Raw genomic sequence first — 15131 nt, forward strand, 5'->3', positions numbered from 1 at the left:
GTTCTAGAAATTGCAATTGTAAATCAAGAATCCTACAGCCAGAAACCTGTAACTTTTTCAACCTGAAATAGCCCCTGTTTAGTGTTCCTATCTAGTGCCTAATTCTCTCTGTGCCTCGGGACAGTATGGAAAATATGCACGTGTTCAGCAGACATTTCTGATTTTTCTTAAACAGTGGAGTAGGATTGGTGTCCTGAGTCAGTTCTGGCAAAACTGTGGAATGTACAACTTGATCTGCCTTTCCACTGCCGGTGTCACTTGCCTTTGGCTGCCAAGGAGGAAATTGGCCGTTTTGGTCTCTTCTGGTACAATGGTTTAATTTACCTCAGTTCTTGTTGTGTTTACCCAATTACTGGGTCTTGGCTCCCATGAGCCAAGTAAAAGCAGGGACTGTGCCAAAGGTATGAGACGTTTTGAACTTGAATATTGCTGTACCTGAGGTTTTGACATAATGGAGAGTTTACAATACAATCATTTTGCAGCAAAATCTTTCAGTCTCATTATAATTTCTGCAATTAACGTATAACTGGCCTGAGACATGGCCCTTGGTGTGCAGGAGGGCAATTCTAAATGTGGGTACAAAAAAATTAATTGTTTCCTGTTTCAAAGCAGCAATTTCTTTTTATTGTTGAAGATACCAGCTCTCCTGAGTGGTACCAGGTTGATGTGCTGGATTCGCTGTGTTCTTGTTCCAGCATAGGCAGAGGTGTGCTCTAATGGCTGTGCTGGTGTAAGAGGTTACTGTTAGTGTATCTGTCACAATTGCTTTAAATTAGATGCCCTTTAGTGTTCAGTCTAGGAAGCAGGCTGAGTTAGCCATGAATGTATCGTTCCCTTCCTCCCCATCTAATTTTTTGGAATCTGTCCACAGACTAATCTAGCTGTATGTGGGACCTTTGTGAGTTGTTCTCTCAGCAGTCCTTGATGCCAGGCTTTTCTCCGTGTACTTCTAATGACAAAACACGAGGATGCCATAGGAGTGGCTATACTGTCTGTGCAATACTGAACATAGTCATAAACAAAGAGAGCTTTTCATTGGTAAGCCAGAACAAAAGAAAATGCTAATCTTCTGTAGTAGGAAATGTCAGATTTTATCTCTTTAGCATAAAAATAGTCATCTTCTGACAACATATAAAAGTGAACCTGAAATTTTGTACATGTTAAAACTGTCACTGGTGCAAGAAAAGCAAACTATAATTTTAATCTTAAAAGCTTTGTGGAGGCAGAATAATACTGCTCTCTTAACTGTCCTTAAAAGGTTATGTTTTTTTCCTCATTTTTAACACTGTGGAAAACTTGATGCTGTTTTGATGACATTGAACCCTGCTATGGGACAAAATAATCAAGATTCTAAAAGAAGCCATAGTCTTTGAAAAGTGGATTTTTTTTCTATGGTACGCAAAGTATGTCAGAGTTTTCTATAGTATATTAGTTGTGTTCAAAGATGTTAAAATGTTATTCTTAAACATGAGTAAGAAATGGGTGTAGTAGTCAAAAGGTAGAGAAGAAAGTCTGCATGTGCAAGTCAGTGCCTGAAATAAAATAATGTATTTACTTATTGACGGTGTTGATTAAAAGTATCCGAATCCATATATGAGACTAGTTAATAATTTAATTGAAATTGGTATGACCTAGATGAGGTGCTTTTACTGCAAACTTATCAAATTATGCTTGAATTTAGTATTTCTTTTGTAATAAATCACTTTGTAGCGGGAACTGAACTAATTTGTTTTGGTCCTCTTGTTCCTCAACTTAGAACTGGTAGGCATTTGTCTGTCTCTCTAGCTAAGTAGTATCCTATTTCTTAAGATCCAAACTTGCTTCCCAACTTTGAGTAGTTACTCAGTTAAACTAGAAATAAGAATGAATGTACTGTCTAGAGCAGTATTCTGTTGCCAGTGGTGGCGACAGGCAGGACCATGTGGAAAAGCTAAGAACAGGGTAAAATGTATGAACGTTCTCAGTTCAGGGAGTTGCATGAGTTTGTTGTTTGTTAAATAAACCAGAATGAATCTCTGTTCCAAATGCCTGTCTCCCCCTAAGGTGAGATAAACTTCTTGCATCCATGGAGTCCTTTGACAAGTGAAATATATGCTGCCCTTATTTGCAGGAAGGGTTGCCACTGTCAAAAATTGCTTAAAGGTTTGAAAATAAACTTTCTTGAATTCTCAGGGTTTATCATTCAATGTTTTCAACCTCTTCAAGCTTGATGTATGAAACACTGTGTCTATGTTATTTTTATAAGGATTATGCTGTGTTATAGAAGTTTAGGTCTTGATCTAAATAATCTTGCTTTTAACCCTTAGCTTCTTGTTAAGCTGAGTATTGTCTCCTTGTTGATAGATTTGGATGAAAACTCTACGGAGTTAGCCTGATTATTTCCCCCCCCCCAACTGCCTCTTTTTTCTGATTTCCTTTATCATTAGAAACGAATACACAATAATAATAATAATTTTTTTCTGGTATTATTCTCAGTTATGTTTTGAGCCACACAGGGTGGCTCAAAAGAAGCTGACCTCTTGTGTATTTGCTTAAGAAAGCATTGTTCTTCATATTCCGGTGGTGCTGAGATACTCAGAAGTTTCTAACTTCTAAGAAATGATAGGATCATTAAGATTTTAGTAGCATGTGTTTAATAAATCTGGCTCTGTGATGCACATGCTTTGATGTGGTATAAAGGCTCATCTAATTGTTAAATGTTTAAAGAATGGAATAGAAAGGTCACTAGTTGTATCAGGAAAAATGCAATTATCAGTTGAGGGGAAGAGATATGGGAAAGCATGGACCATTCAGAATAAAATTACTTTGGTTGTTAGTGGTGAAGGGGAGCATGTTGTTTTGGTTTTATTCTGGGTGAAGTTTTACAGGTTGTTTTTTTTGTGCTGAGAGTGAAGCAATTCACAAAGACAGTAACTTAGTGACAGTGAAAGGGGGAAAGAATACTGTTTACTAAAGGATGGCTTAATGTCAAAATGTATGTGAATAGTGAAAGTCGGGAGGTTCATCCCAAATTAGAGATGAAGTTTAAAAACCTTGTATACATAACAGCATAAACAAAGAAGCAATGAAGGAATGGATCCTCCATCTCAGAATTTTTCAATTTAAATGTGTGCCCTTATGGAAGATAGCCTTGGTCAAGCAGAGATGACTGGAGTTAGTATGGGAGCACTGCCTGAACAGTTACGTGGCTTGTGTTGTGTAGGAGTATAGAATGGTTTAGCTAATAAGTTCCATCAGCTTTTGATCCCTTTTAAGTAGGTATAGCTAACTTAAAGTGCTTGAATGTTTTGTAAGAATGCTAAGTTAAGTGGGCTGGGAATTGATGATAGGTTAAGATTGGGTAACCTCTGTAGAGGTATATGTTTTCAGAATTGGGTAAAAAAAACCCCAAACTGCTTACCCTCCATCTTAGCATGTAATAGCCTTCTGGAATATCAAGTTCTAACTTTGAATAAACGCTTATGGGCTGCTAAGGAAGTGGATGAAAGCTTTATATTGAAGCTTGCTTTTTTAAAGAGACTTGTATGGGATTAGTGTAGTAAAAATTTATCATGATTATTCAAGATTATGACTTTGAATTGTAATAATAAATAGCATTTGTAATTTTGATATGTTTATTTTGCAGCTCCAGTTGTTAACCGATACAACAGAAGAGTATCAGGTATGATTTCCTTTTAAGAATTTAATGTTTCTGAAAAAGTTTTGAAATGTGTATTTGACTAAAGGGATTACATTAAAAATGACCTTACTCTTCATCACTACCTTATTTCTCATACTTCTTGCAGTATTTTTATTTGAAATAATGAGTGGTTTCTTAATTCAACAGTTCTGTGGATGATCACAGATAATTGAAGCAACTTCAGCAGTAGTAATGATTCTGTCCAGAGAAACTTCCCAGAACTTTTATGCAACATAATAATTATGTCAAAGGCTTGCTCTGCAGTGAATTGAAAATGTGGTAGCTTCTTTCTGCGGAAACACATCTCCTAATCTTCCATGTTGTGAAGAATTTTATCTCTGGTTAGAATACAGAAATATGGGGGGGTGGGTGTCCCCTCTTTGTGTGGTTTTAGCCCCTTGCTTGTGCAACTGAGATTTAAAGTTGCTGGATTTGTGGCTGTTCACTTGTTCTGGAGATGCAGATTATCCTTTTTTGTTTGTTTGTTTTCTGGCTTAACCAACATTAAATGCTTTAATGAGCAGCTGTTACTGCCAACAAATTCTTCTTAATTTTGTTTTTGAACAGTATCACATGAACAAAATGTTATGGGTAGATGAGAAGGTATTGTATTATTTTTTTCATTTGAGGTGCAGTTTGGATTGCTTTGCATGTGTTACATTTTTTCTTCAAATATTTAATTGTAACATTTAGCTGGTCTAGAAAGTTGTTATGGTTCTGATTTGAAAAATGTCTTTATAAAAATGCCAGTATGTTCAGTGTTTTGTCTCTAATTTTCAGTTTAAGTCTACTCAGTTTGTAACTTGTGTATATGGTATGACATGTTCTTTGGTGTGATAGTTATAGTGGGACATTGTTGATAAAATATATATGGTGTATAAATATACATGAAACAAACACATGTTTAATTTTTTGTGCCAAATGTCCTTGTATCCATGCAGTTCAGTTGCTTTACTACTAGTTGGTTGGGTATGATTAGGGGTATGAGTGTGTATTTATGCCTCTACATATAAGTAATTGTGAGTATGATGAGAACTTCATAACTCTTAAAAATTGACAATGCTGCTAGTTTTGGTATATTATTACATGAGAAAATTAGGCAAGACAAAACTGTATCTTCAATGATGGAGTTTGATACTCTGATAGTAAATATTGGAAGTCATATATTGTAGAGTATCTTAATCTGGAGAGTCCCAAGACATTTTCATTTCTTTGCTAATTAAACTACTAATCCATCCTGGAAACTGCTGATGGAGTAAAAACTTACAAATGAGAAGTGAATACATCTCAGATTTGAATTTAAATAAAAGCTGAATTATTCCCAAAGTTTAAAAGTTGAGCCTTAATCAGAGGGTAGTTGTAATCTTTTTGAATCTTCAATACTGAAATATAATATTGGTGCTCTCATAGTACTGAGCTACTCTTAGTTAAAAAACAGGTTCCTTCATTGAAGGGGTCTAAAGGTTAATGTGAGCAACTAAACAGCAAATGTAAAATTGAATTGCTAACTTACGCAATTAGATTAAGGAGGACTGTTTAGATGCTTAATAACACTGCTGCTCCAGGAAGAGCTAGAATAATTCAGAGTTTACAGTACATGCTAGAAGTCTCATGGAGACAAACATTAATAGAATATGTATATTTTACTACTGTGGGTTAAATACTTTTCACAATAAAAAAAAAATTTCTTCACTTTCTATATATACACTGTACAGGTCATGATCGGTGTGGGATTTGTTAAAATGCGAAAGAGATGCAAGCAGCATCCATGCATATACAAGGAGACCCCAGTTTCCTTCTTTTGGCAGGAAAAGTACAGAAACCTACTGGTTTGGGGTAGGGGGGAGTTGTTTGGTTGGTTTTGGTTTGGTTTTTTTTTTTTTTTCACTCCATACCTGCTGTGTCTGTCAAGAAGTTACCGAAATAGGAAGGAGACTGGCAGTGTTCTCCTAGGTCATTGAATTCAGCCCCCTGCTATCATAGGCAACCACATTTTATAATCCCTTGTATAAAATGAATGACTGATTTATTGGTTTTGGTGCTCTGAATTGGATTTGATTTCCTTGTTAGATGTGTTAGGTTTTAAGAAACTTTTTATTCTGGAATTTTTGTAAGATTTCTTTATAAACCAACAAATAACAACAAACCAACATTGCATTATGGATTACTCAACGTAGTATCTAAATGTATCTCTTTTAACTAATTAAGTAAAGCAGAACAAATAATGGAGAAGAAAAGCCGACGCATACTTTTTTGTAATTGCATTTAGCGTATTCTTTTCTGTTGAACCTTGTCAGTCTTACTGGCTATTGTCATGTTTCCAGTGCAGTGTACATTTGTAAGGGGAGTAAAGAGCAGGAATAAATTGTTTGCTGGTAGCAAGCTTTACATGCACAAAATTGTAGATTTACAGTACTCTGGAAGAACAAAATAGGAGAAGAATTTAAAAAATAACATTGGACATATTGAAGAAAAGACTTAATTCAAACAAGAGGTTTTTTCTTTCAAGCATTTGGCTATCTAGGGAATTATGGCATTGCTCTCATTGTTCAGTAGGTCAAGAATGAAAGTTAGAAAAAATATAATTCTAATTAAAGGAAAAGATGATAAAGTAATTGTCTACATTATACATACAGTTTAGGACAGGCTAATAATTGTTCTGGTCAATGACTCAACTAGATATATGATCTTGGAGACTAGCAATTGTTTATGACCCTCTCTTACACATAGCGGTTACAGAATCTCTTTTAAATTGCTTTATTAATGTCCTCAATATCAAATTTGGAGTGTTTACTCCTGGTCAGTTATGATTAGCTGCCTAACAATAACAGGATGATAATGATTCCCTTGGTGCACTAATGCAAATTCTAAGGATACATAAACCCATAGAAAAAACCTATTGTAATGATTACTGAATTTTCATTTAGGTGTTTATTTTCAGTTATGAAACATCTAAACCTGGGGTTCTTCACTGTACTGGCAAATATTGCTTTAATGATTGTAAATATTTAGCTGTCATTCTTTAAGACTTGCTCAAAATATGAGTTTTCTGACACATGGCAAGAATTGGTCAGGAAGTTTTTGAAAACTTTGAGCAAATTAGTTTACTTCTAGCTTATGCAGTACCTCCATAAAATACTTCAAGAAGTCAGGATTTAAGAAGACAACTTGATAAATGGTAGTCTATTAGAAGGTCAAGCTGACCTTGTACATTAAAACATATCTTGTTTATATTCTTTTGGACAAAAGAAGGTTAATTTTATTTCTACATTTCTCAAATCATTGACCAAAAGTGATGATACTGCTTTCATATCCCATAAGTGATAGTAGCACATGCTCACATACTACTACTACTTTCTCACCCCATAGTACTGAGAACATGGGGATTCTTTCTGCTCACTTACGCTCCCCATTTCTGTAACGTTTGCTACTTATTTGTCTCACAGGCTGATGGGTTCCCTGAGGGGGAGGGATAGTGTGGGCTTTCTTGGCATTAAACTCTTCCAAGTGGTTCGACAGCCATAAAGACTCTGCAGGGGATCCCATTTGCTTCTTGACCAGCGAACCATGGTGTTGTGTGCTGGTCAGAGATTCAGGCCAGCAAAGGAGGGGTCCGTGGGTGGGATAGTGAGAAACTCCATAGACTGTGCAGGAGGGTCATCCTGGAAAAGGGGGACTTATCTAATCATGTTCATGGAATTATTTATAGAAGTGCAAAGTGGTAAAGTAGTGTTCTCATGAAGAGAAACAGCCTTTTCCAGGAAATGCTAGGAGGGAGAAAGAGAAATGAGAGCTTGATGTTCCCCTAGAAATTTATCTAATGAATAGAGTACTTGTGCATAGCATGCTTGGCCATGTATCATGTTGAGGTCCCATGGCGTGCACACAAATCCCAAGCGTTGTGACGGGCAGTTCTAATTTGTATACAAGCTGGTGGCTGACTTGACTAAAATAATCCTCTGTTTGCAAAATCATAAGCTATCCCTATGTAGAAACTAAAAAGAAAAAAAACCCCACCCAACCCACTAATTTTAAAATCTCCTAGCCTATAGGATGCCATAGGCTGTGGTGCCGTGGGCAATTTCAGTGCTAATTACCCAGCAGAACAGTCTTGTTGCTGCTGCTTTAAATGAATTAGCAATGTCTGAGCCTTCCTGCTGGTCTGAGTAACTCATGTTACATGGCTTGCTGACTGACTCAGTCTGCCCAGGCTTGGTTTGGATGGCCTGAAAACCATACAGATTCCTTCCTCCCAAGAGTTGGACTGTGTTGAAATTCATACTTGCTTGATTACGTTTCTTGATCTTCCTCCAAGCATAGGGGTTCCTGACAAACTTTATTTTGTTAGTCACTTCCTTTTCTGTAGTGAAAGAGACTGCAGAGAATACCGGTGAGTATCTCAGCCCTTGCTTAGTGACTACAAGGTGCAGGGAAGTGGGAGAAATCAGTGATACCTCCTTCCACAAGTAATAATATCAAAGCTATTTCAAAACTAGAGGGAAGAGAGCATTGGTATTTGTCCCACTATAACAACTGATACGTAACATTGAGGAGAATTTTGCTTCTGGCGGTATATGAATAGAAGTTAATTGTGGTTTTGGAATGAAGAGCGTGACGCCTACTACAGTCTCACTTGGGCATAGTTTCTCCTCTTTTAGTTTCAGCATGTTTCAGAAAAGTAAAGTTTTTTGCTAGATTTCTGTATTGCCATTTCTAGACACCTTTGATTCATTCCACAGAACACCCACTCTCCAGCAGACTTGCTGACTTCTTCATGGAATAGAAGAAAAATTTGACAAAATATGACGTCCATACCATACACATGTGACAAAAGGTTTACATCTGTTTTCTCCAATTATTTCTGCTTATCTGAGTGACCTGGTATAATTTCTCTCTATTGCATATGCCTGTACTCCCTCCTCAATCTTCTTTTGGCCTCCGTGGGATAGGAATTAGATTACAGTTTTCACATTCAACAGCTATATAAGCAGAATAATTGAATTATATAGTCTAGGGAAGCAATATATGATAGTAATTTCCCTAGTATTTTTATACCAGCAAAGTAACATGACAGTCAGGATTTGTGCCTATTTTCATGTTAATATAAAAAGTAATCAAATGAACAAGACTTGCTTCAGTTAGTCCCTTTGGCAGGGCAACTTTCAGCAGAGACTCAGTGAAGGGAGCAGGGTCAAATCTGCTGTCCCTGGAATCAGGTGCTAAGCCCTGTCTTAAGATATGATTGCTGAATAAATGTTTACATATGTAGAGGATAATTTTGTTTGAATGTTACTGAATCCTGCTTTCCTATGTATAGCGAACATAAACATTGTTAGGGACATTTAACATTGTCAGTGTCCCCAACAAACACTGGATTTGGAATCAGTATTTTTGACATTTCTTTTCTCTCTAGCAATCTGATATGACAGTATGGGGGTTTTTGGTGGGGTTTCCCCCCCCCCCATCTTCATGTAACATTTTAATGCTCTTTTTAGAGGGTGTAGGTATAAAATTTTGTATTTGAATAATGTGTAAATCAATGTTCCCCGACAATTTCTGGCTTTTTTTTTTCCTCGTAAGAGGCCTGTATGACCGTTGGTTCTTCAAACTCACTGGTTCTTCTCCATTTTGACAATGGGGGACTCTTTACCTTGAATTCTTCATTCTTCTGGCTCCTACCAAAGATGAGCAATCATCTTATAAAGTAGATACGTTGTTGAAGTCTGATATCTCTCTGGGCTTTCTAGTGAGATACAGCATTTTCTTCATACCCTGGCAAGTTGAGATGTCAGGGTATGATAATATTACACATAGTAAAATCTTTTTAGTAGCTTTTAGCCTTTTAAAATGACAGCTTTAAGAAAAATAATTTTCTAAGAAAGCTTTTGCATTAATTATTGCCATGCAGCATGTTAGTATTTGGTAAAGAATACTGTTTGGAGATCCTGTTAAATTAGGACATCTAAATAGTAGCAATGAAGCAAGAGGCAACACTTCTTTTGGGAGGTTGTTTTGAGTATTTTGTCTTGCAGGATACAGTCTACTACTTCAGTGATAAAATCTCATCACTTCAAATCATCAAGAGAGGAAGACTGGGTGACTAACTTTCTCTGTGCCATTCTCTTTGCTTTCCATTTACCAGACTATCTGATTATCAGAGGATGACTTGAAAATCATGATCTGGTTTCTTCTCTTGCAGATATTTCATGAATTTCTATATTGATTATTCACCATCTTACAAAACTGAATGGCATAATAACTTATGCTGAAAGGTTTTCAGGCAGATGATAATTTGTAAGAGACTTCCGAGTTCAAAAATTCACATTTTTACAAATGGGACAAACAGCTTTCCTATTTCAACAATCTGATGCTTCTATTGTTTTTTGGTAGCCCTAATGATTGCAAAACTGATATCATAACTAGAGTGAAAATAATTCATTTTGAAAAATGTTGATATGAGCAAAAGCCAAGTGTGTGGGATGACAGATGAAAGTGGTGATAAATTGTGTGGGTGCTCTCCTGTAGGAAAGTGCCTGAATCATTATTCGTTAAAAAAAAAAACTTGTTTTCTCTGTTTGCAACATTGGGACTTACTTAAAAATTCTTGGCATGTAATTGGCATTCAGTGAATAATGAAAAGCTTATTTTTGGAAATTAAGAGTCGTGACTTCACAATTACTTGGATTTCACACTGTTGTGAATAATTCCGCTTGTAATTGCTAGATTTTTTTATGACATAAAGAGAAATACAGCATTCAATGAGCATCGTCATTTAAAACTTAAGTCAGTGCAATACCTGGTCAGATGAAATCTGATCCAATCTACTCAATACAGATAGAAGTGAGTATAAGTGCTACAGTGGTGTAGAACTCATTCAGTTTTACTTCTTAATTTATTCCTTCTAGATAACTGTTCATGCCTATAGTGTTACATATTGATTAAAAGGTGTTCATCTGATAACAACTATTTTAACTCAAATTAGTCCCCCTTATTAATTGGGAGAATAAGGTATAGCTATGCACATTTATTAAGCAATTAATGCTGTAAGGACCAGTTTTTCAAAAGTATTCAGGTGGCAAAAGGTGCAGGTGATTAACTTTCATGAATTCTTTTACATTGAAGATCTTTAAAAAGCCTACATAAATGCTAGTCCATATCTTTAGATAAATAAATACTTTTGAAAATATCAGCCTTCAGCTGATTTTTTTTTTTAATAAAATTTCATTCTCTCACTTTTTGATGGGTTGGAATTTAACTTTTTTTTTTGAGGTGAGAGGGAAAAGGGAGAATTGTTCTTTTTTTTCCTTGTGTTTTGAACCCAAGCTGTTTTTTTTAACATGTGAAGTAAAGCCCAAATGAAAATATTCCCACATGGTTTGTTGCGCACAAGAAACTGTAAGCGAACACACTGCAGAAAATCTCAAAATGACTATCACAATACAGGCTAAAAAGGCAGCCTTATACTTGGGGCAAAGCATGGTGCTGTGATGTATATATGTGGAGTGACCTCTGGAGTTAGGATGTGCTTTGCATTTTTCTTGTGAATAAATAAGGCAGCACTTTATCCCTTTAAATATAAATTTTTAGACAAAGTCATGTATGTTATGCTCTTATACTGATTAATACAATCATGGCAAGTTTAGGTTGCTGTAACTTCAGATTGAATAAGAAATGGATTGAATAGTCCATGTAGAACAGAAAAGTTTAAACATACCTGATTTAAATATGAAAGGATATCCCATGTGTTTTCAGAAACTTCACTCAGTCGTTTTTAGCACCAGAACACCTTGATGAGACTGTGTGTACTCCAAGCAATGCAAAGCTTTAGTCAGCATGCTAAAAACTAGCTACAGGGAATGTAATGGGTTTAAAGCAATCTCAGTTAGGAATTACTGTGGGTGCTTTTATAGTGCTCTTATTTAAACAGAGACTTAAATCAAGGCTTGACTTTGGGAGATGGCTTGTGCATGGGTACTTGGCTGCCTGAAGCACTTACCTGATTTAGATTAGTGTGTCTGAATGTGTGTTTTTCCCATTCTCCAGAATTTGGGATAGGAAGGAGTGTAATCTTCTTAAACTCGCTAATCTTCTGTAACAGAAAAACACAGAACTAAGAGGTTCTAAATAAAGCACGCAACTTCTAACTGATGAAGTTCTGCCTCGTATTAGTCTCTTGCCAGGCTACAACTGTGTACTTCGTGTAAATGAAATCCATTTGTTCAGTGAGCCACTGAAGTTGAGAGTTGAGTCATCCTGAAGATGAGTTGCAGCAAGTCACATAGTTATGCCTTCCCCATTACTAGCAATCACCAGGGCATCTGAGTTGCTCAGCAGCTGCACAGAAATGGGGGTGACTGGGTTTTTCATCAAGTGATTGGACAGTAGGTTGCCACATTCCCTGCTTTGCCTGCCTGCCAGGACAGGAGGCGGCGGTTTCAAAGCACGGGGACCTGGGGGCTTCCACATCATTACTCTGCACACAGTCCTTTTGTGTCAAAGCTGTGCTGGTTTTGTACTGTTCACTGTTGCTACAGGTAAATAGGCAATACTTGTTCCATTAGGGGTAATGGTTTTTTTTTTAATCTATTTGGACATTCTCTAGAAATCTTTAATGGTTCAGCAACTTAGATAGGATTTTTAATTGCAGAAATGCCTTCTAACACTTTGACATCCTTCAATTCTCTGGCAGGATAGATGTCAGAAAGATGTGGGTAATTTTCATTGCTAAATATCTGCTCTGCTCTAACACACAAGTGCTTCAGTGCACTTTTCCCAAGATGCTGGTGGTTCTTTTAAAGTATTATGTGCCTTATTGCAGGTTTAGCAATTCGCATATCAGAATTGCACGTTTAAAAACAAAAAACGCTTTGGTTGGGAAACTGAAAGAGAATTTCTTATTTCTAGAATGGAAAAACACTGTTTCTGTTTTATTCCTCAGCTAGGTTATCTTTTGTCTACTGTTTGCAACTAAAAGCCTGTAAGATACATACCTTCCAAAAAAAAAAAAGGCATGTATCTGAGCCATTTCTTGGAACTTGTGGTGTTTTGATGTAAACTGAATGTAAAATGAACATTCTCCATGCTGTTTTTAACTGAGATAAAGTATTGCTGTGTTAGGCACGTAAACATTTTTGGTGCTTAGTTTCTGGTTTTATCTGCCTTACTTTCGTAACCATTTAGAAACGTGGTAAGATTTATGTGATGGGCTAAAACAGAAGATCATTAAAGCAGAAGGCTTACTTCTACAATTGTGAATCTGGGTGCTCTGAAATAGTAGTAGCATCATGTTTTCCAGGAGACCTTTTTTATGGGTGACTATCTCATCGGTAAGGCTCTCTTAGAAGGCTTGAACAAGGTCAGCAGCATGTTTATCCATTTCAGTCTTCTGATTTCTTAACTTGCAAGAATAAAACTTGCTTCATTTGAATTTGTCAGGCTGCACTGCACAGAATACTAATGTCTAAGTCTAAAATACCCTGCTCCCATTTTAATATTTTTGTTTAAATGTAGTAAAGGGAGTTGGAAACAGAAGTAGCAAATTTTAAATTACTGCTTAAGATCAAAGGGGCAATATTTTGGGTTTGGTTGTTACCATGTCAGAGCTGTGAACTCCTTTGATACTGCCACATGGAAAGCTTTCTTATTTTTAATTAGTCCTCTACCATGATGGAAAGCTTTTTGTCATTTTTATTTTTCATACAGACTCACCTCTTACTGCAAAGTCTAGAGCACATTAGTGTCTGATGGGCTGCTGGGCCCCATGTTACGCATAGAGACGTGGAAGCCAAAAGAGTGGGAGCCCTAGTTGTGGCTTAGTTAGCAGGTGATTTTGGTGAAATTGGGTAATGTTCTCCCTTGGCTTCTCCAGCTGTACAGGAGAGAGGCTGCTTGCAAAATGCTGTATTTTTATCTGCAGAGCGCTTTCACAATAACTCCTCTATAAATTGTAGGATTTAAAATTATCAAAAATTACAGTCTAGGAATTATGTAGAATTATTGGAGTGTATGCATAAATGTGTATTGAGATGATCTAGAAGTATTTTATTCAGTTATTTTTGCCAGTGTTTTATTCTGTGAAACAAAGTAGCGTCATGACTTTATTATTATTCTCTGGCACCTGGCTTCTGTGAGGTGGGAGGGCATGGCCCTTTAACCACTTGTGAGCACGTAAAGTGGGAGGATAAGCTAAAGCACTTTGCATAACTCCTACGTAAAGGCATTAAGTAAAAGTTGTGTGTCTATATAATTAAACAGGCAACTACATAACACAATGATAAACAGCTGTTGGTTTAATTAAAAAAACAAAAGAAAGAAAAAAGCAAATGTCATATTCATCTGGTTATACTAAAGAGGTAGGAGAAGAGCCGAAGAGAATTCTATCCCCAGTCTTGCACTGGCACAAGTTTTTTGTTTTAATTGCTCCTGAGTAGGAGGAAGATTTAAATAAAGATATACAGGCTGAGGATTGTCTTCTGAAGTTTCCTTGCAGTTCAGTAGGATGCTCCCCCCCCGCCCCAAATTTGCCTCTTACTTGGACAGGAAGTGTCTTTCCATAATAGATCCCAGGAGCAGGTTCTCAAGAGTGCTGAGGAGCCTTTGGTCTGTCATCTGTCTAGTACTGCGTGCCCCTGCGATGTGTGGGACGGCTGTGGCAAAGCAAGGGCTGGCAGTTAACTTGGGCCAGTTTCCACACTAGATACTCTGTTGCAGGAGGAGTTAAGCAAAACAAAACAAAAACCCAAACTGTGAACAAAGCCTACCTAGAAATAATAATTAAGTAGGAATGCATTGTGTCATAAGTTAAAAGTGCTTTGTGTTTGTCTTTAAAATCTAGTTGGAGCAGTATTGTCGGTATGTAATGCTTTCATTATACTATGTAAAGATATAAATCCCAAAGAGACTGTGATTATTTACTTTCTGTTTATTATTCTAGGTCTTTCATCATAAAAGTTCTTGTTTGCCCCTAGGGAAATGTAATTTTAAGTACTTTGCCAAATTGTCCTGTGGTGGAAAAAAATGTTAATTTGTGGCTGTATCATTTTAATGGCTGTTCTGCTGTAATGCATTGTCTAAATTGTTTTACTCTAACTGATGATAAAGCCTTTTAAATAAACACTGAAAACCACATTTTTATTCATCTATATGAATTTAGTAAAAATATTTGAAAAATGAATTTAGAATATATAAAACAAATGTACATATGGAAATAATTGTCAACCAATTGTTATAATTTTAAAGGGCTTATATTGCCTGTACTTAAGCATCTTGGGAGGAAAGATGTCTGTGCATGTAGAATTGGATTTCCTGCAAAACAAAAAACCACCTTATCATAAAATGTGGCATTTATAATTGATTATGCAGTCTGTTCTGAAATCATGACTGAAATGTAATATGAAGTAGGGGTGTGTGACACTGGCGTTACAGTTTTATCACAAGCCATTGTCACTGGAAC

General features: G+C 36.4%; 1 protein-coding gene across 1 annotated transcript in view; it reads left to right on the forward strand.

Moving 5' to 3' along the window:
* PRKAR2A (protein kinase cAMP-dependent type II regulatory subunit alpha) overlaps nt 1-15131 on the forward strand; it is a 64339-nt gene that overhangs the window by 18753 nt on the left and 30455 nt on the right. The window contains exon 2 of the mRNA XM_059823200.1: nt 3626-3661. Coding sequence (XP_059679183.1) covers nt 3626-3661 — 36 coding nt within the window. The remainder of the gene's footprint in view (nt 1-3625; nt 3662-15131) is intronic.

The sequence above is a fragment of the Gavia stellata genome, chromosome 12 (assembly GCF_030936135.1).
Source record: "Gavia stellata isolate bGavSte3 chromosome 12, bGavSte3.hap2, whole genome shotgun sequence".
NCBI lineage: Eukaryota > Metazoa > Chordata > Aves > Gaviiformes > Gaviidae > Gavia > Gavia stellata.